This window comes from Cyphellophora attinorum, assembly GCF_001299255.1.
Source record: "Cyphellophora attinorum strain CBS 131958 chromosome Unknown Contig20, whole genome shotgun sequence".
Classification (NCBI taxonomy): Eukaryota; Fungi; Ascomycota; class Eurotiomycetes; order Chaetothyriales; family Cyphellophoraceae; genus Cyphellophora; species Cyphellophora attinorum.
This window is the reverse complement of record NW_017253248.1, coordinates 1-27668: the sequence shown is the minus strand read 5'-3', so window position 1 is coordinate 27668 and position 27668 is coordinate 1. Positions and strand designations below refer to the sequence as shown.

Below are 27668 nucleotides of genomic sequence, written 5' to 3'. Positions count from 1 at the left end.
GTATTGCAACTACGGATCTTCGCCATGGATGACTTATTCGAAGTCCTCCTCGAGGAAGGAGCCACCAACAAGAAATCAAGACAAGCTCAACATCCAGGCCGCATCACAAAAGGCGGCTCAAAGACTGCCGCAGTCCCTGCTAGACGACGAGTCAGAATGCCCTATGATCATAGCTATGCAACACCGCCTTCGTCCAACAAGCCAGACGCCCCATATGGCATCAAGTTGTGCTACCAAGAGAAGCGAGCAGACTTGACACCAGACACCAACATCAACCTCAAATTCATCGAAGATGGGAAAGGTGCCTTCAGTATCTCTATCGTAGCCACCAACAACGCCCGGTCTTATGATGAACAGCCCATCTCCGAAGTCGACAAAGTGAGGATCAAGTACACTCTCCAAAAGCTGCGCGAAGAGCTATCAAAATATTCCGCCGCAATGGCCTCAACTACTAGCGAAGGCTCCCCACCACCAACCGCACACACAACGACCAGTCCACCAATGACCATCTACGACGAAGAGGACGAGAACGCGATGCTCGCAATCGAAGACGCCCCATCAACCTCCCAGCTGTGGGATCAACAACCAGTGCCCGGTACAATTCATCGCCAACCTCTTGCAGAACTCAAATCCGACGCCGAAAAGCAAGCAGAAATCCAGTCCGCCTTCCTGTACGTGATCACTGCCCTCCAACTACGTCTGAATGCGCACTACCGCGCTGTACGCTCGAGCACGGTGGTGGAGGTGGATGACCTGATGGGGCTATTGACTATCGAGGATGAAGAGGCTGCCGAGGAGTGGTTGGTGCGGTTGATGGGTAGTTTGGGTGTTGGTGATGGAAAGATGGAAGATGGGGATGGACACGGCGAAGTAGCGCTTAAGACGGAAAATGAGGAGCTGAAGGAAGAGTATGAGCCGGAGCTGTGATAACGCCGCTGCTGCTCATTGTGATAGCAGTGATGTTACGGCTGTGCGTTCGAGCGGGCTGCGGCGAGTGCCGGGAGACTATGGTCGACGTAGCTGTGATTCAAGTCAGGGGTTGAGCGAGCTCACGCCGCCCTGGGTTGGATGACGACGTGCGGCTGGCAAGAGAAAGTACTGTCTTCCCTGAAACAACCCGACGACGCTGCGAAAGGAGTTCTGCGATCATGGGTAGACATGCCGGAGTTCTGCTTGTGTAGGATTGGACATGTTGTCGAAAAATACTGCTCAACGGAACGACTTCGAGGTGTCACTCGATATGGAACGAATAGACACCACTAGCAAAGACAAACTAGCTTCCTTCGTATGTACTCGCAATTCAAGTTGCCTTGCGCCTCCTTGGCTCCACTTACCCGCCCCAATGATCTTTATTTTGGGGCAATTGTCCTAGGCGAGGCCGTCTGCGATTGGTCACATCATCACTCACGGCGTAAATTTGCTTGGCTTACAAGCTGTATATACGCTGTTGCAGGCAGCGGTGATACTCACGGACGTACCGCGCCACCATATGATTGACTCGGCCGTGCTGTCATGGCTCTACTACAGCAGTGGAAGAGTATAAGCAGGCGGCAGGGGCATGTGTACCCGTTACTTTTGGATGTCCACAACTTTGACAAGGCACTCATATCACCTCCAGATACATAACAACCTTGAAATATTTTTCCATCATGCGTCCGCAGTCTCTCCCAATCATGGGTCAAATCCTCCTGATGAGTATGGCAACAGCGCAGAATACCAGCTCACCACCACTCACTCTTCCCTTGAGCCAGGACGATTCATTCAACTTCCAGCTTCTAGCCGTATTGGCGGTAGCGCCCTATTCAGGCGCCGACGTCGGACCCGTCCTCGCAACAGCACAACAAATTGAGCCAGGCAACTTCTCTAGCTTCTCTGAAGCGTTCTACACTCTCGCAAACACGACCAAAGCAGAGGCCGAAGATCCCCAGAACGCCTATGACCCAATCAATGTGCGCGACACCTGGTTCTCAGCAGCCACGTACTTCCGAGCCGCCGATTTCTTCCTGCACGGCGACTGGACCGACCCTCTCATCAACTTGCTTTGGGAAGAACAGACCGCTGCTTTCGACCAGGCGCTCGCCTCTCTGCCGGTACCCGGGGTGCGAGTGAGAATTCCAGCCGACAATTTCACAGTGGAAGCAATCTGGTATTCCTCAACGGCAGAGGGAGGAGCTCATCGTCCAACCCTTATCCTCGGCAACGGCTACGATGGCAGCCAAGAGGACCTCTACCACACCATCGTGGTTCCCGCCCTCGCTCGCGGCTGGAACTGTCTGACGTATGAGGGCCCGGGACAGCCCAGCGTTCGCAGGTCGCAGAATCTAGGCTTCATCCACGACTGGGAGCGAGTGGTGACTCCTACTATTGACTATCTTCTCTCCGAGCACGCCGACGACGTTGATGACGCCCGCCTGGTACTTTTCGGATTCTCGTTTGGGGGATACCTCGCAGCTAGAGCCGCAGCTTTTGATTCCCGACTCGCTGCCCTCATTCTAGACGGTGGCGTCTACGACACTTACGCAGCCTATAGCGCCGCTCTAAGCCCAGAACTCCTCGACCTCTACCTGTCTAACAACCAAACCGCCTTTGACTCAGCCGCGGAATCCCTACGGACCGATCCATCTCTACCCTCATCTATCAGGTGGGGCCTAGAGCAAGGGCTGTGGTCCTTCAACACCGAATCCGCATTTGAGTTCTTGCAGAGAACCAGCCTGTTCACCCTGGAAGGCGTAACAGACAGGATCCAGATACCAACGTGGATCGCCAATGCCGAGGCCGAAGCATTCTTTCCAGGACAATCGGCGCAGGTGGCGGAGGCGTTAGGGGACAGGGCGACGCTGCACAACTTCACGGGTGCGGCGGCGTATCATTGCCAGGTTGGCGCGTTTCAGGAACTGTCGAGGACGATGTTTGCGTGGCTCAATCAGACGTTGAGTTGATCTGAAGCGCGATGGGAAGTCGAGGACGGTGGGTGGGGGAGGCGGTGGGGAGGTCTCCTCACACGAGCGTAGCGAGCAAATTCCTGGTCGTGCCGCAGGCAAACAGTAGAAGGTTGACTGGGAGTGAGCGTTGCCTTACGTCGCGCGTGAGCAGTGGAAGGCGCTGAGTCATGTTGAGGATGAGACTTTTCCTTACCTCACTAGAGCCTTTGTCCATTGAACAAAGGAGTCTTCGAGTGCCTGATACCATGTTGTTCGAAACGCGTAACACTCAAAGCGAATCCTTTGCCCGTTGCCCCGTGTTGCCTTTGTGCGCATCGCCGACCCACCAATTCGAGAAGTGCCTTGCGATGTCCTGCTTAAGTACCCAGCAACGCGACGGTCTCCTCGAGACTTGCTTCTCATCTTCCCTCCACCTTCTCTTTGACACGCACGAAGAGAGTCTTGCTGTCCTTATCGTTCGATCACACCAACGAAGAAAGTCAAACTTGCCTCCAAGCCTTTTGGACAGATCACACTTTGATTTCGACAACAAGAGCACTCACACCCGAAATAACAACCACAACCAACACCAAAATGGCGTACCAAGCACCTTCAATTCGGCCCACGCCCTTGCCAACACCAGAGCCGTTCGTTGACCCTAACGAAGACGTAGTCGACTGGTCAGAGGACTACGACGAACTTCCGCCGAACGACACAAGCTACATCGCCTACCAAGAGTACCGTTATGGTATCACTGACCACACGCAGGCACCCATGGGATACGATCGGTGGACTGCTGAATGGAACGGTAACGAAGAGACGGGTGCGATGCGAATTGATGACGATGGCAGTGAGCCTGGTTGGCCTGTGGGTCGTGATGGCGATGTTGACGGCGATAAGGAGAGTCTTAGCTCGACCAGCTCGAAGCGGATCTCAGATTCGGTACAGAATGGCTTGAAGCGAGTGCCAGCTGAGAGTTGGTCTGAGATGATGCGATCCAGGGATGACGGCGACGAGGACGAGGCAATGGATGAGGACGAGCAGTCCGACTCCGATTCCTCTTCTGGAAGCGACGGCGTCGACGAAGACGCCAACCTACACAACTCCGATCTCCTCGATATCGACTCAGACTCCGACAGCGACAGCGACTCCGACGATGACTCCGAAACGCACCGCAAAATCGACCTCCCAGACTCCACCATCAACATTCTGATGCCGAATGAACACAATCGGGACACCACTCCAAACACCGGTCTCGGCGCCACCCTCACCTTCACCCGCTCCTCAAGCCCCAACTCCTCAACCAAGATCCGAGAGATGGAGTGGTCCTGGGCCTCATTCGATGAGCCCGCATCCGCACTCCTCCAGAACGACGAGCTCCTCTATCTCAAGGACACCCTATGGCAGATCCGCGAAGCCATTCCGAAGATGCGAGACGCGGCGAGTCAGGCTGACAGGGATGAGTTAGAGGTGACCGTGCAACAGCTTGCCGCAGGGCTAGAGCAGCATCGAAAGGCGAGGGATGCGCTGCTTGCGGAGCAGTATGCGCGACGGGCTAGGCGGGGTGCATTCAGTGGTGCTGAGGCCCTCGGTGGTTCGAACGGGGGCGAAGCCGATCGTGTCTTCGACTATCAGTTGGAGGTGGCGAAGAAGCGGGCGGAGGAGGCCGTGCAATTGGAGAGTCTGTTGGGTCTGCTTACTCTGTCGGACGAAAGTCAGGCAAAGGCCGGCTTAGACAGCTTGATGGAGGGTCTGAGGTTGTAAGTGAGCTGTACTCCTCGAGACGGATGATCGCTGCAATTGTAGGCTCGGATAGAGTTCGGGCTTGGAATATCAAGTCTGATGAGACGGACTTTTGAGATAGATTGATGAGCTGGACTGGTGGGCTGGATTGATGAGCTGAGGTGATGTGCTGGACTGGTGTGCTTGGTCGATCATGAGAGCTGGACCTCCTAGTCAAACACAGGCGAGATATTCGAGTTGATAGCATCATGGTCTTTCTGTGATGGAAAGACAAGACGGCCAGTTTGTATCATGGTTGAGATGTAGATGCTTCAACTCCAGAGTGGTAATATTTGGTGATGAATGAGAAAAGTGCGACCCTTCTTAGAGTTTCTTTGCGACATTTCGGACGGCAGTAGCGATTCCAATGATTTCGGCACGACAAGCGCCACCGCCATGATGGAGTGACGCCATCGACACAGTGCGAGGTTACTATAACGGAAGTTGATCAGTAGAAAGATAGAAGTAATGCAGTACTATGATGACATATTCATACCCATTGCGTATTAAGAACTGGCTCAGCGCGATAAGCCCTATCCTATGTACGTTGCTTGCGTGGCCTGATGTTCCTAGATCCTGGTCTTCTCTTTGAGTAGTCCCTGACGTGGTATTAAGATGTCCGTAGATCTCGTTGCTCCCGATCATGCCGAGCCGTTGTTTGATTGTAAATTTTGTTCTCATGTCGCTTCGCAATTCGCTGAGCCGTGCTCGATCGTGGGTGCCTGGTCTCTGTAGACCTGTTGCTTATATTTTGAGGCTGTCAAACAGCTCCTCAATCTTTTGATTCGCAGCCTGGTCATCTCTGATGGTCAGTAGCGACATCAGATCCTTCAGGGGCTCCTCCTCCTTCGTTGTCGCCTTTGCTGCGTCCTCCGCTCCCCAACCGTCTGTGTTCTGAACGATCTCTCCCTCACGTCGAACTTGCTCGAACAGCATCCACGACCTTGCTGCTTCGTGCTGATCGATCACACCCTGGAACTGTGCAACCGTCCGCTCGACTTTCCTCTTGTCCGCCAATGTCGCAGTCTCCATCATGGGCAGCGATCTTCTGGTGTCTATTAACATCCACTTGACGAAGTCCAGCTGCTGGTTATCGAGAAGCCGGGATGCAGAATTCGCGTCCGCAGCCCACCAGAAGTTGACCTCTTCGATGCAGCCGTCGTACTTGTTGTACTGGAAATTAATGGCTGCGCCGAAGCCCATCTCGTCGTGGACTGGCACGCTGACATCGTCGGATGTGAACTCGAGACGCACACCGCTTGGCAGCATAAGGGTCTCATACTCAGGGCGGACAGGGGCGGCTGGTGGTGTTGGATTTGGGTCGAATACTGGGACAGGTCCGAATGGGTCCTCTAGCGGGGTATCGACGACTATGTCGAGGTCGTCATCGTCGTCGTTGTAGTCGTCTGAGAACATATCAGACATCTTGTCGGCATCCATGTCGTTGCGCAGTCGAGCCAGCGAATTGGCGAACTGAACGTCGTTGAATGGGTCAAATGGCGCCGCATGCGACATTGTGATATGTTATCTGTGGTTGTGAGGTGACTGTTCTGATGAAATCGTCTAATGTGTGATGAGTTCCTGTCTGTTGGTAGCAGTACTGGAGAAACTGTGTTGGAAAGAGGAAAGAAAGAACATCTTGCGCACGGTGAGGGATATGAACGGGCCTGCAAGGCAGTGAGGCAACAGGCTTTTGCCATGGCCTTTCACGACCAGCCTCGTCTTTTTGCTCAGTGAAGTAAGTAAGTGATAACAATAGGCAAGACGTCTATTCAGGTGTCCAAGGCAATATCAGAACATCACGTGATGGGAGGAGCAAAGGCAGCTGAGAGACCAGATTGATACCACGAAGCCGCGCTGCCCACCGATTGCTTCGCCCAGGAAAGTCGTGCAATCGATAGCTCGTGATGAAGATGAGCCGTCCAGGGAGACCAAGCTCTTTTGAGCGTGTTGAAGCGTTGTCGATGGCCGCTCCCGATCGACGCTAGATCTGGCTTCGTGATCCGCTGATAAAATTTCATATATATGCCTGCCGAGTACAGTCCTGCGACTGTATGGCCAACGGACTCGCTTGCTGTTGAAAGTACGCCAAAACTTCGCGATGTGATCAATGACATGGTGTGTTTGTACATTGGGCCCGAGTCGCTCCCTTCTTCTTCCAATGACCAGAATTAGGCGCCAGGTTATCCGACTATTGTTGTTTTGTCTGCTTGGAATGGCGAAACGGCTCCCATACGATACATGAGTCTTGTTTTGTCGCTCGGCTTGATCGTTCCAGGCCATTCCTCAAATTCCATCATGTGCCCCTTGAGCGAGTCTTCGAGTCTGGTGGATCTCGTCGTCTTATCCATCCTGCTACCACGAGCCGGATTTCGTTTGTGCCTGCATCTTCTGCCCGCTACGTCAACAGATGGTTCCGATCCATCTGATCAGGTCAGCGCACTCAATACGCTTTGGCAGTGTACACATAGTGCCAATCGCCATATGCGATATCCTAGTACCGTCATCTTCCTCGGAAGTGCGTCAGCTCACTCGATGAGCGGCTTCTTCTCTTTTCCGACGATGGCCACGCCCAAACACGACAAGGCGTTGTGATCATTCGCTCTTATTATGGTGGCCAGGGGCAGCATAGGGTTATCCGCATTCACATGCGCAGCATCTTTTGCTGCTTGTTCGATTGCTTCCATTTCTGCTTTGCATCCAGCGTGGTCCAGTGGGCAAACAACAATCGGCTGCTTGAGTACGATGTCTTTGGCACCGTTCAGTGAGGCCTACAGGCTTGTCAGCAAATCACCAGCAAAGAAACGGTTTACCGACCTTTATCGTGAGATAGAACTCTACTTTGTAAAGACCTGCTGTAGTCGTGAAGCCAGAAACCATGTACATGGGAAAGCGATCTTTGACCCGTGGTAAAATGCCGTCACCGTCTCTTGGATCCATATTGGGAAATATGAAGCCCATGTTCGTGAAGTAGCCGCCCTCTGGCAGCTTGATACCGACCTGCTCTGTTCTTCGTTGAAGCGTCCTGGACACGCGCTTTGGCTCATCGCCCTCGTGGTTGTATATCACCTCCTCATCCACTGTAATCTCTATCCTCTTGATGGTCACTTTCTTCGCCTTGCTCAGCCAATCTGGGTTCGGCGATAGCTTGATATAGACGCTGACTGGATCCATGGGCCCGTACGACCACCGAGGCAATGATATGCCGAGGGTGACTAGATGATCTGTGACTCGTTCCGCCGCTTCAGGCCGATTGTACATCCCGAAGGTTGACAAAGTATCGTATCGTGTTATGGGCACGGGAAATGACCACCTCTTCTGCTCTCCACTTCCATAGCCGACCACAACGAGCAACTCATAGTATGTCTCTGCGGTTCGCGACTTGAGTTGCAGGCTTGCGGGCGGTAGCCTCCTGTGCGTCTCCTGACCTCCTCTTCCAAACGGAATGAATATGACGAAGGGAAGATCCATGTACATGATCTCCTCGAAGGGCTTACTGGCCTGGCACCTGTACAGGAGCATTTCTTTCCCAACCACTTCGGTCGACTCCTTCCTGGGCGCCGCCAGATGTTTCTTGGTGACGGAATCGGCATGAGGATGTATGCTTTCCTTTCGCTGTAGACTGATTGTGACAATGGCAACTTGCACCGGGCTGCTGATGCCATGCAGCGGTCGTAATTCCACCGTGCCTTCTATTCGAGGCTGTGGCGGTCAGTTGGGCAGGAAAGAACGTAGCCTTGAGCGCACTTACCAGAGTCGCGGAGATGCCAGGATAGCCCACGAGGTAGTTTGTATTCGGGCGACCTGACACCCGCACGAACGCGGTCATCTTCTGTGCGGCCTCACTAGCAGTCTGTGGTCATGAGAGGCGGCCGTGTTGATGGTCTTTATACGAATAAGCGATGACGACGGGCTACGACATGAGGTTGCGCAGCCCATAGGTGCATCTGAGATGTGTTCAGATGCTGTCACATAGAGCACCCGAACCGCAAAGACAATGCAAAGGTCCTTTGTCGGCGAAGTCTGGTCTATGTCTGCAGATTCCTTTCTTTGACGTCTGCGGGATGTGGATCTATCGCGAGGATGCGCCGAAGCGGTCGGACAGGCGTGCCTTTGTCTGTTGACGCGGGGGACAGATGTCTCGGGAGGTCTAGCAAGTTGCGGAATATGTTAGGAGATGGCGTCAACTGTGGCACTGGCAGGCGCTGCAATTGTACAATTGGGAGTGTGTGTTTGCAGAAGGCAATGATGATGGATCATGCTTTGGTAATTGCGGTCGAGATCAAGTTCCCGGTACAACGACTAGGTTAGGTTCATCACCATGTAGCCAGCCAGCCGCCTGGGCGCTTAAAGCACCGACCATAGCGGAGAATAGGGCCAGCCAACCCAGAAATGAGCTTATGATGATCTACAGAATCCCACGCGGCAAGTCCAACCCCCATTTAACCAAACTTCGGTCCATTCTGAGATCATTGATGGTCAATACTCATCTATACATTGACTCTATCTCATATCCCGATCTCTAATGCTATGCAGAGAGGTAAATGCCCGCCGCAGCGCTATAGTGCTGCCTGCTTTATGACACATCTTGTGTGATGCTGCACGTTCGATTCCGCACTTCGTGCAACGTCCAGGCTGTCCGTACTGCTGTCTTGGCCGGATTCTCCTACGACAACGTCCACCATGTCTCGGGGACTTCGTGTCCTGGCCTTGTTCCAAGACGGTGTCTTTGCGGCAAGAATGCTTGAGTGCATACGCTGCACCCAACATCAAGACATACGTGCACACTGTTCGGCTCATTGCACATATGAGATGCTGACTGCCAGATCGCGAGTCTTACCCCGCCTCGAAAAGACCGAGTCTCGCGTGCCATCAACGAGGCGTAGATGTGCTTGTTTAGAGCTCCTCCGGCTTTACCGAGGAGCGCTCTGCATATTCAGCTGGCCATCGGATTCGCGTGCATTGTAACTCTCTCCACGACAATCTTCTCGCCCTTTGGACGATACTTCTTGTCTACTTCAACCTCCTCGATTCTGTCCAGAGTGCCGCCCTCTTCGGCGCCTGCTATCACTCTGCCGAAGACTGTATTCTTGCCGTCGAGGTGAGGTGACTCCTTGAAGATGATGAAAAACTGACTGCCATTTGTGGACGGACCTTTGTTGGCCATCGACACCATCCCTCTGCTGCTGTGGCGGAGCGCTGGTATTTTGATCTCATCGTCGAAGTATTCATTCCAGATGGACGTGCCTCCTTTGGTCGTCCGCATTTCCGCATTGGTACTTGACGAAAGAGATGTGTCGCCGCCTTGTGCCATGAAGTCTTTGATAACACGATGAAAAGGCGTGCCTTCGTATGCTCCTGACGCGCAAAGCGCCAGGAAGTTCTCTGCCGTTCGTGGTACGGACTCGCAAAACACCTCGATCTTGATATCGCCATGTGTGGTGTGCAACGTGACCGACATGCTTCCTCGCTCCCGCCGCCAAAGATACTCCTCTACCAACACCCGGCGAGATCAGTCGATGTACGAAGTAATGTGACCGGGCCGTCAAAGTTCACGGGCATTTCGATATCAAGATTGGAGTGACTCACGTGACTGTGGTCATTTGACAATGTTCTTTTCCAGGCAGGCACGATTCCCGCTTTGCACACCGGTCGGTTCTCCATCTTGCTCGCTGCTCCGAATCGCGTTATCGTGAACCCCTCCTTCTTCGCGCCGAAGATACGCACCAGACTTCCGTACATCTTGTCGTTCAGAAGGTATGCGTGGTGCCGTTCCCTCGGTTCTGCCTGCGGAGTAGTGCGTGCTTGTGCCGCTCGTGCTTCGTTCGATGTACGAAATAGGTAATGTATCATATCATATCAAGGTGAGCCCCTCCATATGATTCTGTTAGCTATAGTTGCTTTGTTAATCAACTCTGCTACTACACTCATCTAATTGCCCTCCACACCTGACATCTGGAGTCATCCACTTGACGTAAGGGCCTCGCACCACGTATCATAGCATGGCGTCCACAGCGACTCAAAGCTACAAAGATATTTCGGTGATCGCGCGGAAACGGAGAGATACAAACATCGCCGCATATTTCCAGCCTCCAAAGGTAGACGAAGCTTCCCTGCCTAACAATCTGACCGAGCATGCCCTCAACTCAGGGTATTATACATCAGAGGAGCGTACCATCCTAGAGAGCGAAGCCGAAGAGATCCTGCAGAATGTTGCCAGCAAGAAATGGACGGCTCTCGAGGTCGCCAAAGCTTTCTGCAAAGCCTCAGCGTACGCACAGGAGCTCACCAATTGTGTGACCGAGGTGCTATATCCCGAAGCATATCAGCGCGCTCAATACCTCGACGACTATCTTGCGAAGAATGGCAAGACGGTGGGACCTCTGCATGGCCTGCCCATCTCGCTTAAGGACTGTTTCGTCACGCCGCCACATCCTTCCTCGATCGGAATGTCCCCATACGCCAATGAGCCAACAGACAGCGAGACCGTACTCGTCACCATGCTTCGGGACCTCGGAGCAGTGTTTTATGTGAAGACCAACGTTCCCACTGCAATGATGATGGCTGAGAGCATCAACCATGTCTGGGGCGAAACCCGGAATGCTTTGCATAAAGGCCTTACGCCAGGTGGCTCTTCGGGCGGTGAAGGAGCACTGATCGCGTTGAAAGCTTCACCGTTGGGTGTCGGTACAGACATAGGTGGCAGCATTCGCATCCCAGCTGCGTTTGGCTTTCAGTATGGCTTGAAACCGTCTTATGGTCGCTACCCAAGCTGGGGCGGCAAGACCGGCATCACAGGTCAAGAATTCATCCTAGCTGTCAACGGGCCTATGTCAAGATCACTAAAGTCACTGGAAATCTACTCCGAGGCTTTGCTGTCCGAGCAGTCTGCACCATGGAATCGCGACCACAAGTGTCTGCCTATACCGTGGAGGAAGAATGTCATTCAGCCCCCGGGACGCAAGCTACGATTGGGGCTGGTCGGTAATAACGACGGTCTCGTTCATTGCCACCCGCCTGTGGAACGGGCACTAAATGTCACCAAGGAGAAGTTGGAAGCTGCTGGCCATACAGTCATCCCGTGGGCACCCAAGAACCACGATGTCATCGCGAAGAATCTGGTCGCCGCATTCTTCGACCTGGGAGGGTCTGCGATTGTGGACATGGTGAAGCCCCACGACGAGCCTATATTTCCTTCGATGAAAGGGTATGAGATGGCCGCACAGGCCAAAGAGATTGGTGTCACGCAAATGCGTCAAATGGTCGTGAAGCGGAATGAGCTGCAGAAGCAGTATCTCGACTACTGGATGACGGGAGCGCCAGATGGGCAGCCGCTGGACGGCATAATCATGGCTGTGGCTCCACACGCGGCCCCTAGGCTAGGTGGCACGCAGCCTGATTTGTACGTTGGGTATACTGGAGTTTGGAATCTGCTAGGTAAGTTTTCCTCATCATATCGGAGTATCGCTAACAACTCCAGACTTTTGTGCGTGCACTTTCCCGGTGCTATTCGCGGACAGGAGTCTTGACAAAGCTCGAGACTCGAAGACATTCAAGCAATTGTCGGATATTGATGGCCGTATACAGGCAGACTATGATGCTGAGTTCTACCATGGTGCGCCTGTGTCGCTGCAATGTGTCGGTAAGCGGCTTGAGGAAGAGAAGGTCCTTGAGATGACCGCAGCTATTGCGCAAGCGTTGAAGGCATAGAGGTAGTCGGAAACTGTTCGACACAATCGATTGAACATATACTATCTGTGTTCGATGGTCGGGTAGATCAGAGATAACCCGGTATCTGTACATACATTCTCGATTTGTGAAAACAGGTTTCCAGATGAAGCATTGATTTCAATCTCCGGGCGGGCGGGCGATGAACACAGCTGCCAACGGCTTCTAGCAAGCTGCCGCTATGTATGGTCTGCTCTGTGCAACGCTGTCTACAATCTCATCTGATGTCCGTCATTGCACAAGAAAAAGACCGGAAGTTTGAGCCGCGACGCGTAGTCGCGTACCTAAAGTGGTTGCATTAGCGCATTTTTCTGGTTGTCAGGCGCAACTGCCCGTGACCATCGTCATACATTGAACTTCACTTTTGACCTCACTCAACTTGAATCCAAGGCTCTATATTCGACTTTGATCACAACTACGACGACTATTTACGCATTCTCGCCTTCTGACACGACACACGCAAATAGACTCACTTGATCGCGCCACACATCTTCCCACCAGCCACCATGCCGCCCAAAACCCGCCGCCGAGCAGCCCCTCCAGCGCAAACCACCCTCTCATTCAAGAACAAGGTCACCAAGACGACGCAACAGCAACAAGAATCCAAGAAGCGCCTCTCCGACACCGTCAAAGAAGAGATCATCGAGCACGTCTCAACTCCCGAACCACAGTCGCAATCCGAGCCCGAAGTCGCTTCAACAGAAGTCGAGCCTGAGGTCGAGGTTGAGGCAGAAGCTGCTACAATTCAGCCAAAGAAGAAGAAGCGAGTATCAGGGACAAGCACGTCAGTCGACTCTCGGGAAGCCGCCGCAGAGAAGATCACAGACGCACAGATCAAGAGCTACTGGCGGAAAGAAGAAGAAAGCAGACTCGCACCCAGAGGTATGTCACATGATCCATCCCGACCCCTTCACCCTTTCTCCTGCAAGCCCATACGACACACGACATACATCTTTCCCTTCCCTGAATACCATCTTCAACTATGCTAACGCCGGGGGCAATCAATAGTACACCAACAAACCCTCCCCCTCCACGAAAAGATCCTCCGCCATTTCGACCTCTCCGGCCAATTCGGCTCGTGTATCGGCATCACCCGCCTCGCCCGCTGGAAGCGCGCTAATCGCCTCAACCTTGAGCCCCCGATCGAAGTCCTGGCCGTCCTTCTTCGGGAACTCGAAGGCACCACCCCTGACACCAGTGTTGCGACCGGGAATGCTAAGGCCAAGAAGGGAGCCAGTGCAGGAAAGAAGGGCGCGAGTGGTAGTAGGAGTCAGGGATGTAGCATGACGGCATACATCGATGAGCTGGGCGGTGGCGCTGGGAGACTTGGGACGGTCGACGCTTAGGGAGTGTCGAAGAACAATAATGAGGCTAGGCCACGTCCGCAAGGAAAATACCTCTTCTAGCGACAACCACAACGACCGGTATGAACCGACTAGCGATTGAGGACGCAGTCACTGGCCCGCATGATGGCGACGCAGGGCCACGCGAGTATGAACGACTTACCTCTCAGCGCGAGGGCCGAGTTCGGCGTGTATGAGTAAGAGTGAATGAGAAGACCGAAGCTAGTACACGCTGCAGTCTACTGTCACCAACAAGCCATGTCTTGGTTGAGGTTCCTGCGGAGCGCACCGACGTCAACACTGCAGTCACTGCAATTACCCGCGTTTATTGTCGCCCACTACATCAATCTATGGTAGGCGGAAGCCACGACTACCTAGGTAGGTATGGCCAGAGGCGTCAGAGACATCGTATTTCCCATTGCAGGTGCGACAGCGGTGTCAAAAGGACTATAGGCGTTAGCAACAAGCAATACCGAACAGAAAGCCATCCGTCGTTCTCGCTGCTATACGATCCGCCGGGTGAGACGAGAAGCCGTATGCCGGTCGCTCTTAGCGCTACTGGGACGATCTAGCTGTTCGGTTTTCCAAGAAGACAAAGCTCATTAAGATTTCCATTTCCATTCCCCAGTCTCCGCTCTAATGCAGTAGAAGCAAGAACCAGATGAAGCTACGTAAATCCATGGCAGCGAACCGCGACTTGCTGCCCGATCGAAAACTTGGGCTGACTCCTTTCCTTGAGAACCTTGCTCCCATCCACTGACACATACTCGAATTCGTCCTCTCAAATCGTCCCTCTTACCCATCCACTTACATAGTCCCAAACTCCGGCACGGTAGTTGTCTTGCCATTCAACGCCAGCGGCACAATACCACTGACGTGCATCTCCGGCCCAAACACGTGCATATTCAGCTTCAACTCCTCACCAACCGCCTTGATGTTCTTGAGACCCTCCTGGTAGTTCGGCCCTGCACGACGGACCCAGATCTGGGTACCATGCTCGTTCAGCACGGGTGCCACTTCGCGCAGCGCACGAATCACACCCTTGAACGTCGACGCGACATTCGTGAAATTGGCAATGCCGCCGCCGATAAACAGCACTTTGCCTTCCTTGTGCATGGGAGCGCGCAGCATGAGATCGAGCACGGTGCGGGCGTAGTTGTAGGTCTGAGTCTCGGTGGGTGCACCGGAGTACTCGCCGTAGTTGGCGAGTTCGCTGACGAATCCGGCTGATGCGATGGCATCGGCGTACACGACGGAGGCGCCGCCACCGGCGACGAGGGTCCAGATGCGGCCGGAGGCGTTGAGAACGGTAAGTTTCAGGGAAGCACCGGTCTTGGCGTCCATATCAGAGATGTATTTCTCTTCCTTGCTCATTTCGCGGCCGAAGGGGGCAGGGAACTCGATGGGCGGGCCAACATCGATGGAGACTTTGCCGTCGGTCTTAACGCCTGGGAGGCCGAGAGCGGCCGGGCTGCGGGCGATGGCCCATTTGACACCGCATTCAAAGTCCGCAGTCTGGTCGAGCTTGGCTGCGAGATCGAGGAAGTGGACTTCGGCGGATGTGGCATCGGCGTTGGGAATGACGACTAGAGGGTTAATTTCGAGGTAGGTAAACTGTGAGTCGACGTAGACGGAGTACAGGCGGATGATGAAGTCGAGGAGGACGTTGTGGACGCCCTTGGGGACGTTCTTGAGCAGGGCCTTGGCCAGCTCTTGGTGCGAGGGGAAGTTCTTGAGGTCGACTGGGATCAGGACCTTCTCGGCCTTTGCGTCGACGTCGCCGACATCAACACCACCCTCGTGGGTGAAGAGGATCCAGTCGCCCTGAGATGTGTTAGTGGCTGCAATCAAACGGAATTCAGTAACTGCGGCTTACATCTCTGACGGAGTTGATGTTGATGTAGTATTCAGTATCTTGAGGGTGAGGCACGAATGGCTCAACCAAGAACTGTGATAGTGTGCCCACGACATGCTCGACCTGCTGTTCCTTTCGTGCCTTTGTCTCGATCCATGCGCGAGCCTCAGGCCAGGTCTTGTTCAGTGCAAGCAGGCCACTCTTTCCTCTTCTCTTGATAAGTTGATCTGGCTTTGCGACGAATTTGGCGCTGGTGCTTCAACCAAGGGTATGTAGCCTCAGCCTGGTCGAGGACTGCAGATACTTGCTCGTCTTCTGGGAAGTAGATGGATGCAAGTTTTGACGGGGCATTGTGTTGACCTGTTGACTTGAGAGGTGATGGCTTGACGAGAGGAGCACGAGTGAGGTGGTAGTTGAGGATGGCCTTGCCGTCGGCCTCAAGGATCGATTTAGCGGACATCTTGGAACAGTGAGTGGTATGACTTGGGTTGAATTCAGTGAAGGCGGTGGACGACTGCTGGAGACGGTAACTTGGAGAGACCGGAATTCAAGTAATCGCGACCAAGAATACTTCAGAAGGAAGGTGGAAGTACTAGCAGCGACAGTCAGGAAGTCACCGGTGTGTATGATGCTTCAATCGTGAATACAAAATTACTCGTGCGCTGGGAATTGGTTGTTGATCGTAATACTGCTTGTTGGCTGTTGGCTCCCTTCAATGCTCGGAGCGAGTTGGATCACTGCACAATACTTTTTTCTATGCCCCCCAACTAAGCTGCATAGAGATTGGCCTAAGTGGAGCAGATTTCCCGTTGTTGGGGAGGGAGCTATTTTATGTTCTAACTAAAGATCGCGCCGCCAACGCCAGGAACAGGATGCCCAAAAGGCCATGTCGGCCCCCCTCCGAACCGCCTATAGGCTCGCTGGACCCCTGTAGCGACCTTTTCGGAGGGGCGGTCAACGACCCTGAGGCACTCGGTAGGCGGGTAGCGAGCTTGCTCCAATGACGTTGCATGCGGAATATTCAGTTTACTTTTTGTTGGATCGTGTGAGGTCTACACCGAGCATTTCACCTACTACCACGGCGTGCACAGCATGGTGAGGCACCGAAGGACTGCGACACGATGATAGTGTCGGCGGACCAAAGTGAGAGATGAACACATTTCGGGGCCAGTATACCTTGTATAGCAGCGGACTGCCTCATGTTTGAGGTATGTCGCAGTCTTGATATGCTTGCCGTCGCCCAATGAATGGTTGTCAAGGGGTCCGACGACCAGTTCCCTAGGCTAGGTATCGGAGTCCGCATTTCATGTCGGTATTCTTGTCGTACTTCGTATCACCATCAGACCATTCGGATGTCTCATGGTGAAGAAGCAGAGCCAATCTCACCGCCTTGCAGCACAAGCAGAACATTGGGGCCGTGATAGTCCCGTTGAGGATAGCTTGACAGGCGAAGATCAAGGCCCCGAAAGCTAAGGCGGGAGCGAGGACTCAACATTGCGGGCAAATATTTTGAGATACCAGGATAGCACCTTCTCCACATATTTTTTTGCGTGGTGTTGGTTACCCCTACCAACCTCATCCAACGCTTTCCCGCCAGAAGACCGCTCACACAATACCATTGACGACCACCACTTGCTGCTCCTAATCCTGTCCGTGTTGCTCCATTGACCATACATTCCTTTTCAACCATTCTCCCCATAGCCTTGAACATTTGATGTAAGTCTCTTCTCCTAAATCGCACTCACTGCAGCCCCTCCTTGCTACAATACTTCCCAAACCAAGACACGACACATTTGCTTTGAGACTGACACTATGGGAATACCAGTCCGAGAGAACTCGCCAGACATGCCGGCTACGCTCGCACCTGCCGCCAACGGCACGAATGGCGCCAATGGTGACAGAATGAACGGAAGCAGAACACCAGCACCATACTCGGCTGACCAAAACATCAAGCGCTTCGGCGCTCCTTCCAGCGCTGGTAGCCCTCTACAAGATGTTCTGTTCCACAATAAGTCAAGATGCTTTGTCTAGTAAGTCTCGAGAGCCGGGCATGAACGGAAACGGAGGACTAACGCCTCTGCAGCGGCATGCAGCCCAAGGCTGTCCAGGGAATGCTCGACTTCGATTTCATCTGCAAGCGATCGACACCCTCCGTAGCCGGCATCATCTACACATTCGGCGGCCAGTTCGTCAGCAAGATGTACTGGGGCACCAGCGAGACCCTTCTGCCTGTCTACCAATCAGTAGACAAGGCTTTCGAGAAACACCCAGATGTCGACACAATCGTCAACTTTGCGTCGTCACGATCAGTCTATACTTCTACGATGGAGCTCATGAACATTCCCCAAGTGCGATCGATCGCCATCATCGCCGAAGGTGTCCCTGAACGACGTGCCCGCGAGATCATGGTCACCGCAAAGGAGAAGGGCATCACAATCATTGGCCCTGCCACAGTCGGTGGTATCAAGCCCGGTGCATACAAGATCGGCAACACTGGTGGTATGATGGACAACATTGTTGCTTCGAAACTCTACCGCAAGGGCTCAGTTGGCTACGTCTCCAAGTCCGGTGGTATGTCCAACGAGCTGAACAACATCATCTCACAAAACACCGACGGTGTGTATGAGGGCATTGCCATTGGTGGCGACAGATATCCAGGCACATCATTCATCGACCATTTGCTCCGATACCAGGCCGATCCGGAATGCAAGATTCTTGTTCTACTCGGTGAGGTTGGTGGTGTTGAGGAGTACCGTGTTATTGAGGCGGTCAAGAACGGCACAATCACCAAGCCGATCGTTGCGTGGGCCATCGGTACTTGCGCTGGCATGTTTAAGACCGAGGTGCAATTCGGTCACGCCGGTGCATCCGCCAACTCACAGCTCGAGCAAGCTACTGTCAAGAACGAGTCGATGCGAAAGGCCGGCTTCTTCGTTCCAGAGACCTTCGAAGATATGCCCAACGTGCTCGCCGAGGTCTATCAGAAGCTTGTCAAGCAGGGTACCGTCAAGCCTGCACCAGAGCCAATCCCACCCAAGATTCCCATCGATTATGCTTGGGCGCAGGAATTGGGTCTTATCCGAAAGCCCGCTGCTTTCATCTCCACAATTTCAGACGACAGAGGTCAGGAATTGCTATATGCCGGTATGCCAATCTCAGACGTCTTCAAGGAGGACATTGGTATTGGCGGTGTCATGTCTCTTCTGTGGTTCCGCAGACGTCTGCCACTCTACGCCAGCAAATTTTTGGAAATGGTTCTCATGCTCACAGCCGACCACGGTCCAGCTGTGTCAGGAGCTATGAACACCATCATCACAACTCGTGCCGGAAAGGACTTGATCTCCTCTCTGGTTGCTGGTCTTCTCACCATCGGTTCACGATTCGGTGGTGCGCTTGACGGAGCAGCCGAGGAATTCACAAAGGCCTTCGACAAGGGCTGGTCACCAAGAGAATTCGTCGACACGATGCGAAAGGAGAACAAGCTCATCCCAGGTATCGGCCATCGCGTCAAGTCACGCAACAACCCCGATCTTCGTGTCGAGCTCGTTAAGGAGTTCGTCCTCAAGAACTTTGCTTCGCACAAGCTTCTGGATTATGCTATTGCCGTTGAGACCGTGACGACCTCGAAAAAGGACAACCTTATTCTCAACGTTGACGGCTGCATTGCTGTTTGCTTTGTTGACCTGCTCCGTAACTGCGGTGCGTTCTCGCCCGAGGAGGCTGAGGACTATCTCCGCATGGGTGTTCTCAACGGTCTTTTCGTGCTCGGTCGATCGATTGGTCTGATCGCCCACTTCTTGGACCAGAAGCGTCTGCGGACTGGTCTGTACCGTCATCCTTGGGACGACATTGTAAGTTTGACACCATATTCTATGACTCTTGAGCAGTCTGCTAACGCATTCATCAGACTTATCTCCTTCCCCAGCTCGCCAAGGGCGGCCTTGGCAACGAAGGCAGAGTCGAGGTCAGCGCTGCATAAGCTGTTGTCTCGCTCTGTCTTGTCTCAATTTGTACGCATGTTTAGCAAGACCTGCATAAGTGGTGGGAGGATTGGCGTTGTTGCTTCCGGCAACTTGATAATTTTCTGTTAGCGGCAGCGAGGACGTGGATGGAATGACCATGAGGATTCGATCGATGATCGGAGAGTCTGTACGTGCTAGAGCATATACTCTTTACCCATTTACGACTGCAGAGCTGCTCCTGTTGTGGCTATCCTGTCCACCGCGTTGGATGCGAAGGCTGGAGAAAATCTAGTCTTCCGATTTCATGACACAACCCCATGGAAATTCCAGGAATCTCTGGTTCGATATTCGGTCCCGTGAAGCGAAGGAATTATGTAGATCTTAGAAGGTGGTTTTCTATTCTACCCATTCACCCGTCGGCAATTTACTGTAGCCTAGAGTCACACATGGCCATCTGCAATTCCAGATCAGGCTTGAGTGTTGACCATGCCAGCAATCTCGACTCAACTGCTCATTTCCAAAACATACTGCCCCACTGTCTGATTCTCCCACTCCTTCATGAATAATCCCTTTCTGAGCCCGTAATCCCTGCGCCACCATCTGAGAGCCTCGTCACCGCTCATTCCTATCTGAGCCATTCTGTTCACGAATCGACTCTCAATCCAGCTTCCAAAAGCCTCGTTTTCGCGCCGTAATCTCGAATCCCCAAGGTCTTCGTGGTCGTCTGGAGCCTCTGCCACGGTCGCCATCGGACGAGCCGTAGACAATGCACGGAAATTGCGCAGCGCGTGACTGCGTGCATGGGCGGCTAGCTTTCGCCTGATCTGGCGCTTGTATCGCTTCAGGGTTTTGGATGTCTGTCGGGAATGGTTTTCCTCGTCGTCGTCATGGAAATCGTTGGTGGCGTTGAGGGCGTTCCAGGCTTTGGCGCACATGTTGATGCAGAAGTTGTCGATTTGTTGAGTGATCCAATCGTCCATACGACTTCCACATGCGGCGCTGCCTTCGATGAGTTTCGAGGCGGCGTGGACGACCATACGCGAGGTGTGTAGACAGAGGCGGCATGGTCGATACGGAGCCATCGCCCTCCACGAGAGCCAGATGCTTGACAGAACCCAGACTGGTACGCTGAGGTAGTGCTTATTGGTGAAGTGAGCCCATGCGGTCTCCGTAAAGCCGCTCATGCGGATATAGGAGTTGAACAGGTATGCCATGCGTGCGAAAATACCCGTCTTATGTTGGTACAGATCGTACAAGCAGCTGTACGATTCTAGGCAAGCCCTGTTGAGTACGCAGAGAACGGCGAGGAAGGTGAAGACTGCGCCAACAAAGTGCCGAACTGCTCTGAAGGTAGGCATCGTGATGTGGTATCTCGATGGAATGCCGGTCGTTTGGTGGGAGGCTAGTGCTTGGAGCGCGTGAAGGATATCAGGAAGAAGAGGCTCCAGATCCTGCTGAAATTACCACGCGAAGACAATGAGGAAAGCAGTTTGCAAATTTCAAGGTTATGCATACTGGTGCCTCTCATTTCCTTTGTGAGGTGCATTGGTAATTGCCTGCTCGTCCGCCTCAAGAAAGCCCTGGCAAAGACTGGAAATAGCACTCTCAGCGAGATGTAGTTGTTCGCGGTGCGCGCGGAAATAAAGGTCTCGTAGACAGTGTGTGGTTCGAGGACCATATCTGCTGCGATAAGACCGGTCGTCCAGGCCTGCACCAGCGCTTCATCCGTGTTGGAAAGTATGCTTGTCCACGTCTGTGGCCTCGACAGCCGCACTGTAAGACCGTCATCGACATTAGAAGAAACACCACTCCACGAATGCTTCTCAGCCAAGTCTCGAAAACAACAGAAATGGAAAGTCGTCCTCATCCAGCACTGACTCGTCCAGCGGCGAAGGCTCAGGACCTCTCTTCGTCCTCAGCACTCGAGAGAACGAATGATTTAGCTGGCCTAGCGGTACTGGGATGGGTCCGAACTCTCCATACGACATGTCTCTGTCGTCGTCCTTGGTGCCGAGGTTTGCAGTCGCATGGCCTTCGAACCAAGAGACGAGCTCCGAGGCGAGGCGAAGAATGCTCCCGAGCATCTTGTGGGCGTGGTTGTGGATGTTATGCAGGGTTTCGAGTTTCGCTGAGACATTGGCGGCGCGACTGTGTACAGATGAGTTGCATGTTGAGGTGTTCATCAGCTTCTTTGGGATGGCATCAATGACTCGAATCGACCAGGAAAGAAGGTGCTGATACTGTAGTGGCACCCACTCGGCAATTGACTCGACCCAGCAAGAGCCCTCGAAGAGCGCCTTACGCGGAAACGGATTCGTCTTCTCGCTACGGCGCGGCCATAGGATGAGTGGGATAAGGACTTTCATCCAGATCATGTTCGCGGTCAATATGCCTTGTAGGACGACGACGTATACCGCTTCTGTTGGACTGCGCAGGCAATCGACGATGCCAAGAGCGAGGTGATACCATTGCGAGAAGTTGGCGAGCGATTCTGTGTAAGCTTCGGCAGGCGAGTACTGAAACTTTGCCAAACAACGATCGATGGCAAGTGCGAATGGGTACGCTGCCAAGTCCTTGACGTGTGGAAGAATCTCGCGGACGAGACTCATAGCAAGGTCTGGCGTCGGTATAGTAGCGAGTCGTGGATGTGCTGCAGTCAATGACTTGGTCAGCCTTCCATGCAAGTCTTTAAGGCCGAGCTCGAAGGCCGTCTGAATCTGCTCTCTTCTGAGTTTCTCCTCCACCACTGCACAGCCTCGGACTGCAACGCTGAAATCATGAGCAGCGTCGGCCATGTGCGAGGTCTGCGCGACAAGAATATAGCACGTGGCTAGCATAGCGTCTGGGTGCCCAGGTACGCCCCAACTGGACTCGTCCTTAAGAGCATGCTGGAGACCTGCGATGGCTCTACCCCGATGCTTTAGCACCTCTGCATGAACAAGTGCATCGGGACGCTCGATGTTAAGCTCTGCTGCACCAAGGGCCAACATGGCATGCATCAGATACTTATGCTGGTGGGAAATCTGTGGGATGTCATTGGCCCAGATTTTGCGGTTGCCGAGTGGTAGGGGGTGCGGGACATTCATGATGAAATGGTGGAAGAAGCGCATCTCCCTGAGGCAGAAGCGCATCTCGGGAGATCGAGCCGCGAAGTCTGATGCGCCTAGATTCGTGACGAAGATTGATATTGGTTGGTGTTTTCGAATATGGCCTGCCAATTTGCCAGAGGAGGCGCGGAAAAGCTCAGCGTATTCGCATGAATTGCCGCGATGCGAGCAGTTCGCGCAACATGGCTTTTCTTCTCCGCATTTGATCTATAGTGGCCAACATCAGAATGGTTCGACGGTCCCAAAAAAGAGAGCGTATGCGAAGAATACTCACTTTGCGCTTCTTGCATTGCATACACCTGACCAGGTTAGCCTTCTACTGGTATGGTGTCACGGACGCAGCTCCCGTAAGTCTGACCACTTATCTAGCAGTAGCCAGTGTGACCGCCGGAACAACGGAGAGCTATCAACTCACCCATTGCGGCTCTTCGTGTGACCCTTCCGGACTGGCACTGCGCGGTCACTAGTGTCCCGACCTCGGGGATCCATTTCAAGCGCAGGTACACCACCTTGAACGACTGCCAGCCCTCCGATCCAAGATGGGTGTGACATCGTGTTCCTGCATCTAGAGGTAGCGTCTGCTCGCAGTGGCTGAAGAATTGCTCCGCGTGTGGTTTGGTGTGATTGCTCGAAGATGCTGCTGGTATCACGGAACGATGAGTGTCAGAAAATTGATCGCGAATGGACCGCAAAAGCGATACGACAGCATGACAGCCAGAGGGCCAGGCACCGATGCTGTGTACGTTGTCTGCTGCGTGCTTTGCAATAAAGCGCCGACACACAAACCGCCTTTTTGTGGAAAGATTTGACGAAGAAAGGCAGGAAACGGAAGCGACGTATTCGTCGTGGAGTTGCCTTTTCGGGCCTAGAAAAGACGCGGAATGACTAAGCTAGAACAGAAGTCTAGCCGCCAAAGGAAGTGAGCAGTCCACTCTCTGGCAGAGTATTGATATTGACGCATCAAGCCTGTGTCTGCAGGTCAGAGGGTATTTGACCTGGGCCTCTCATCTTCAAAGCCATAGCGAGTACTCGTCCTCGGTAGGTTCATCAGTACCTATGACTTGCAAGACAGCGGACGCGAAGATAGACTCCTCAATTTCCTTGAAGCGCTCATGAGCTGAATGCATGAGCTGCCCAGTCCGTGTGCCATCCGCCATGAGAATGAGTGCGCTTCGTGCTGCAGCCTCGGGAGGCTGTCCCTGGACGCCGACCACGTCCAGCAATTCGCGAGGAACGAGACCTGAATACGTCCAGGATGGAGCGATGGCATTGATCCGAATAGGCAGGCCTGCTGCACCCAGCAGAGTATGCATCCCACGCATGAACCCCAGTACGCCATGCTTGCTGGCAGTATAGTCGACTCCACGGTAGTGGGTGAAGGCCGCGATTGAGGCTGTGACGATGATACTGCCTCCGTGCCCACCTCGATCAGGCCGCATATGAAAGATACCGAGAGTCGCAGTGTTGATACAGGCCTTCAAGCACACTTCTTCACAGATCCAAGTAGGCTCCTTCAGGTCCCCGTTTTCATCCGTCTCAGTTGAGAGGTAGTCTGCTGCATAAGAAATACCAGCATTTGCGAACACATGGTCGATCCTGCCGTGTTGCACTTTTGCAGCATTGAAGAGTGCAACGAGGTCCTTCCAGATCGTCACGTCTGTGCGGTGAAAGCTCAAGTTCGGGTGTGAGAAGCCATCTTTTGGACATTGTAGGTCTCCGACCACCACCTTTGCGCCCAAGGAGAGCAGTATCTGAGTTGTTGCAAGACCAATCCCGGATGATCCACCTGTACGCGGCGACGAACTGATCAGTGCTGTGTTCCCAGAAGTATGTTTCGGGCCTTGGAGTTCTCATACGTACCGGTAATGACTATCACCTTGTCGTTCAACGATTCCAAGTCACTATCCTTGATGAGTAGTTCCGTCATCTCCGAACAGCACCAAAATCACTTCGGCGAGATTATGCTGACGAACGACATTGCAGCTGTCGATGCAGACAAGTCAAACATGCCTTACCTTCGTGATGTTGCAACAGTCCTGGAGACGCCGGAGTCGGAACCATAAGGCGATCCATCGCTGCCTTCTGTCCGTGTGATTAGAATTCGGCTACTGACTCAAGACATGTTGATTCACGATCTGGCCGGGGCCAGTATTTCGGCGAATTAGGTATGTGGAAGCGCTCATGATCGTATACTCGTGTTGCGGCACTTGCACGGGACCCTATCCTATGGACGAATGCGAGATACTGCATGTTGCTGCGAGCAGGTCGTTAATGCCTGCCCTGTCGGTGTACTATATACCTAGGGAAGAAGATCAAAAGTGTCCAAGGCAACTGCGAGTCGAACATCAGCAGATGTTCTCACGTGATCTGAACTTTCGCAGCCAATCAGAAGCACTCCCAGAAATATGTCTGCGATCTTGACTTGACGAACATGTTCGAACCTTACACTCTCTACCAATCTCAAAGCGCCTCCCTGTAAAACACACACTCTTCCATGTCTCGGTAGCACCACGCATCCTGCAACAATGGGAGTCCTCGGCATCCAAACCACCTCCATCGCGCAGGTAAGCTCAACTTCTCTCCATCCCGCTCCAGAGCACTGCACCATCGCGCGCAACGACACGTCGCAGCGCACGCAAACACAACTCCTAGCATCCGTCCGTGACCAATGCATACGCAATCGTCGCCATCACGCGCCATACCTATCCCTCATGAGCCCATTGCTGACGACCCTTAACAGAACGGCCTAACCCATCTCCTCCCCCCCTGCACCCTCCTCACCCTCTCCTACTGCGACGTCTCCCCCTCCTCCCGCGGCCTCACCAACTTTCTCCGCTCTGCGAACCACTTCCCCTTGCTGGCCACGCGCCACCCCGCCACACAGTTCGTCACAGCCCCAAAACCGAACAAGCATCCAGTGATCACAGCAAGCTACATAAACGGTCGCTCCAAGAGCATATGTGTGAGGAATATGCGGGTAGAGGAGGTTAAGCAGAAAGTTGAGTTGTTGTTGGGAAACGATGGGCGGAAGAATCGGAGGGTCGGGGCGAGGAAGGTTGAGACGGGGATTGTGGAGGGGGTTGGGGATGGAGGGGGTGTTAGGGGGCGGTTGGAGTGCGCTGCATGGGGGTGTGAAGCGGGTTTAGGAAAAGAAATCACGTTGCTGGAGGTTTCGTGCTCAATAGGGGGACGGCCGTGGAAGTTTGAGAGGAACAAGTCGCGGGACGCAAGATAAACGGCTGCATTGCGCTGTGGCTGGATTGAGGTGCTGAACCGACCGAACGACAATGGTGAACTGAACACTTCGAGAAGCAACAGACGCTGGTACAGCAGCACCACCAGTCACAGCCCTCGACCAGTGGCGACAGCGTAGCCCGCGAAGAAAAAACGATCTGACCACCAGATCGACTCTCTTAAGCATCAAACGTGCAATCTCAACGATGCGGCCAGAGCATCGGCATCTCCCAGCTTCTTCCGGCGGCCATCTCAACATGATGGAGAAGTCGAAAGTCCGAGGAGCAGAGCAAAGCCAACAAGGTCCGCGGCGGAGCACTGGCAAAGGCTAGCCTTTGTGGGGAATAAGTCTGCCTCTCGCTCCTGTGACTGGCTTGAAGCAGCACACGCTCAGCCTAGGCGTTTCGCAGAGTGTGCCGGCTCTATGAGCATGCACTCTACAGAGACTGTATTCAGGATGAAAGGGGCAGGGCAGACGTATCAATGCGGAGCAGACTCGGCGAGACCAAACGCGGGTTGGATCTTACGTAGAATAGCTGAAGTCACGGCGGACGCCACGCGGAGGACAAGGTGATATGTCGAGCCCTGAGACCGCATTGATCTCCAGCCCCCATACTCAGGCAGGCAGGTAGCTCCTGAAGACAGCAAAATACGGTCCATGAGATATATAATGCAGGCCTTGGGATCTAGTACTGTTCATCATTCATTTCCGGCGTATAGGCAGCAAAAGGCAAAACGCTATCATGTCCTAGGTGTCAAAATCTCGTGGCAGACCAATCGTACCTAAACCTGAGACATACATGCGAAGCAGAATTTGCTTGCTCGTCTCGACGTTCGTCTGCTCACGACCCTTCCGTCACGACTGATCTATTCCTCGCGGGCCTATGAGCGGTGGCCGTCGCAGGAGGGATGCCGCCGTCCTCCACTGATGTCGGCAACGAGAGGTTCCTGAGCCCTGCGCCTCGCTGAGGTTGTGCCCGATCCGTCCCTTCCACTGAGAGGAAATGCACCGTTATGCCTCGTCCAATATAGCCCTGTTCAGAGGTAAACCAGAATCATCCCATCCTTCCCATCCAGCTTCGTATCGCACCCCTCGATCACGCAGAACTTGAACACATCAGCCGCCCCCGCCGCGGCTGCCGCTTTCGCCTTCTTGCTCTTTGGGGCTGGCTTCGTATTTCGCGCTCGCGCACAGTCGCCACAGTAGACCTGCACAACTCATTAGCACACTCCTCACAGTACTGATCGGAATAGAAGAGGAACTCACATGACCGCACTGCTTAACAACCCAAATCTGACTCTTCTCCTCACTCCCCGTCGCCAGCTCCTCCTCACACCGCGGACACAGATAGACACCATTCTCATCCAGATCCCCCGCAAACCCCTCCGGCACAGCCGGCGGCTCCTTGTACGCATCTCCAGGAGTATTATTCGGCACCTCCTCCGCCCGATCATCCAACACAAACGCCGGACGCGCGTAGTCAAATGCTGGGACTTGCTCAAAGTCCACGTCTAAGGCCCCAAGTTGGTGGTTTTGCATAGCTGCGACTCGCGCCAGTTGGCCGGCGGGATCACGGGGACCGACGTAGGGACGGATGAAGGCTTCGACGCGGTCGCGCACGGCTTGGCCGCCGTGGCGGAGGAGGTTGCCTATGTTGCCGTTGAGGAGTTGGGGGAAGGTCCTGCGCGATCTGCTGCATAAAGTATGCCTCCCGCTCCTCGAGGTCGGTGGGAAA

The 27668-nt window shown here is 53.6% G+C and overlaps 15 protein-coding genes across 15 annotated transcripts; 7 read left to right on the top strand and 8 right to left on the bottom strand.

Moving 5' to 3' along the window:
• Nucleotides 1-24: 24 nt before the first annotated feature.
• AB675_994 (uncharacterized protein) lies at nt 25-927 on the top strand (the record flags this gene model as incomplete). The annotated part of the gene is made up of 1 exon (XM_018150527.1): nt 25-927. The coding sequence occupies one exon, from the start codon at nt 25-27 to the stop codon at nt 925-927; it is 903 nt and encodes a 300-aa protein (XP_017998131.1).
• Nucleotides 928-1673: 746 nt separating this feature from the next.
• Nucleotides 1674-2939, top strand: AB675_993 (uncharacterized protein; the record flags this gene model as incomplete). Its single annotated transcript, XM_018150516.1, has 1 exon — nt 1674-2939. One exon carries the CDS (start codon nt 1674-1676, stop codon nt 2937-2939), a length of 1266 nt encoding a protein of 421 aa, XP_017998057.1.
• A 576-nt stretch (nt 2940-3515) lies between these two features.
• Nucleotides 3516-4685, top strand: AB675_992 (uncharacterized protein; the record flags this gene model as incomplete). The annotated part of the gene is made up of 1 exon (XM_018150508.1): nt 3516-4685. The coding sequence occupies one exon, from the start codon at nt 3516-3518 to the stop codon at nt 4683-4685; it is 1170 nt and encodes a 389-aa protein (XP_017998180.1).
• A 762-nt stretch (nt 4686-5447) lies between these two features.
• On the bottom strand, nt 5448-6218 carry AB675_991 (uncharacterized protein; the record flags this gene model as incomplete). Its single annotated transcript, XM_018150497.1, has 1 exon — nt 5448-6218. One exon carries the CDS (start codon nt 6216-6218, stop codon nt 5448-5450), a length of 771 nt encoding a protein of 256 aa, XP_017998105.1.
• Nucleotides 6219-7231: 1013 nt separating this feature from the next.
• Nucleotides 7232-8532, bottom strand: AB675_990 (Arrestin family protein 1; the record flags this gene model as incomplete). The annotated part of the gene is made up of 3 exons (XM_018150486.1): nt 7232-7474; nt 7521-8405; nt 8455-8532. 3 exons carry the CDS (start codon nt 8530-8532, stop codon nt 7232-7234), a joined length of 1206 nt encoding a protein of 401 aa, XP_017998023.1.
• Nucleotides 8533-9639: 1107 nt separating this feature from the next.
• Nucleotides 9640-10164, bottom strand: AB675_989 (Peptidyl-prolyl cis-trans isomerase-like 3; the record flags this gene model as incomplete). The annotated part of the gene is made up of 1 exon (XM_018150474.1): nt 9640-10164. The coding sequence occupies one exon, from the start codon at nt 10162-10164 to the stop codon at nt 9640-9642; it is 525 nt and encodes a 174-aa protein (XP_017998005.1).
• A 541-nt stretch (nt 10165-10705) lies between these two features.
• AB675_988 (Acetamidase) lies at nt 10706-12413 on the top strand (the record flags this gene model as incomplete). Its single annotated transcript, XM_018150463.1, has 2 exons — nt 10706-12140; nt 12184-12413. 2 exons carry the CDS (start codon nt 10706-10708, stop codon nt 12411-12413), a joined length of 1665 nt encoding a protein of 554 aa, XP_017998190.1.
• Nucleotides 12414-12937: 524 nt separating this feature from the next.
• AB675_987 (uncharacterized protein) lies at nt 12938-13777 on the top strand (the record flags this gene model as incomplete). The annotated part of the gene is made up of 2 exons (XM_018150453.1): nt 12938-13313; nt 13440-13777. The coding sequence occupies 2 exons, from the start codon at nt 12938-12940 to the stop codon at nt 13775-13777; spliced, it is 714 nt and encodes a 237-aa protein (XP_017998197.1).
• Nucleotides 13778-14581: 804 nt separating this feature from the next.
• Nucleotides 14582-16089, bottom strand: AB675_986 (putative ATP-citrate synthase subunit 2; the record flags this gene model as incomplete). The annotated part of the gene is made up of 3 exons (XM_018150442.1): nt 14582-15598; nt 15651-15842; nt 15934-16089. The coding sequence occupies 3 exons, from the start codon at nt 16087-16089 to the stop codon at nt 14582-14584; spliced, it is 1365 nt and encodes a 454-aa protein (XP_017998167.1).
• A 1352-nt stretch (nt 16090-17441) lies between these two features.
• AB675_985 (putative ATP-citrate synthase subunit 1) lies at nt 17442-19608 on the top strand (the record flags this gene model as incomplete). The annotated part of the gene is made up of 3 exons (XM_018150431.1): nt 17442-17659; nt 17713-19480; nt 19537-19608. 3 exons carry the CDS (start codon nt 17442-17444, stop codon nt 19606-19608), a joined length of 2058 nt encoding a protein of 685 aa, XP_017998141.1.
• A 486-nt stretch (nt 19609-20094) lies between these two features.
• Nucleotides 20095-20949, bottom strand: AB675_984 (uncharacterized protein; the record flags this gene model as incomplete). The annotated part of the gene is made up of 1 exon (XM_018150421.1): nt 20095-20949. The coding sequence occupies one exon, from the start codon at nt 20947-20949 to the stop codon at nt 20095-20097; it is 855 nt and encodes a 284-aa protein (XP_017998113.1).
• A 465-nt stretch (nt 20950-21414) lies between these two features.
• Nucleotides 21415-23250, bottom strand: AB675_983 (uncharacterized protein; the record flags this gene model as incomplete). The annotated part of the gene is made up of 3 exons (XM_018150410.1): nt 21415-22905; nt 22973-22997; nt 23114-23250. The coding sequence occupies 3 exons, from the start codon at nt 23248-23250 to the stop codon at nt 21415-21417; spliced, it is 1653 nt and encodes a 550-aa protein (XP_017998192.1).
• Nucleotides 23251-23708: 458 nt separating this feature from the next.
• AB675_982 (Secoisolariciresinol dehydrogenase) lies at nt 23709-24625 on the bottom strand (the record flags this gene model as incomplete). The annotated part of the gene is made up of 2 exons (XM_018150399.1): nt 23709-24511; nt 24559-24625. The coding sequence occupies 2 exons, from the start codon at nt 24623-24625 to the stop codon at nt 23709-23711; spliced, it is 870 nt and encodes a 289-aa protein (XP_017998062.1).
• Nucleotides 24626-25223: 598 nt separating this feature from the next.
• Nucleotides 25224-25933, top strand: AB675_981 (54S ribosomal protein L51, mitochondrial; the record flags this gene model as incomplete). The annotated part of the gene is made up of 2 exons (XM_018150388.1): nt 25224-25262; nt 25439-25933. 2 exons carry the CDS (start codon nt 25224-25226, stop codon nt 25931-25933), a joined length of 534 nt encoding a protein of 177 aa, XP_017998006.1.
• A 1037-nt stretch (nt 25934-26970) lies between these two features.
• On the bottom strand, nt 26971-27623 carry AB675_980 (uncharacterized protein; the record flags this gene model as incomplete). Its single annotated transcript, XM_018150377.1, has 2 exons — nt 26971-27141; nt 27200-27623. Coding segments are annotated over 2 exons (595 nt in total), but the record flags the coding sequence as incomplete, so codon positions are not given.
• Nucleotides 27624-27668: the final 45 nt, after the last annotated feature.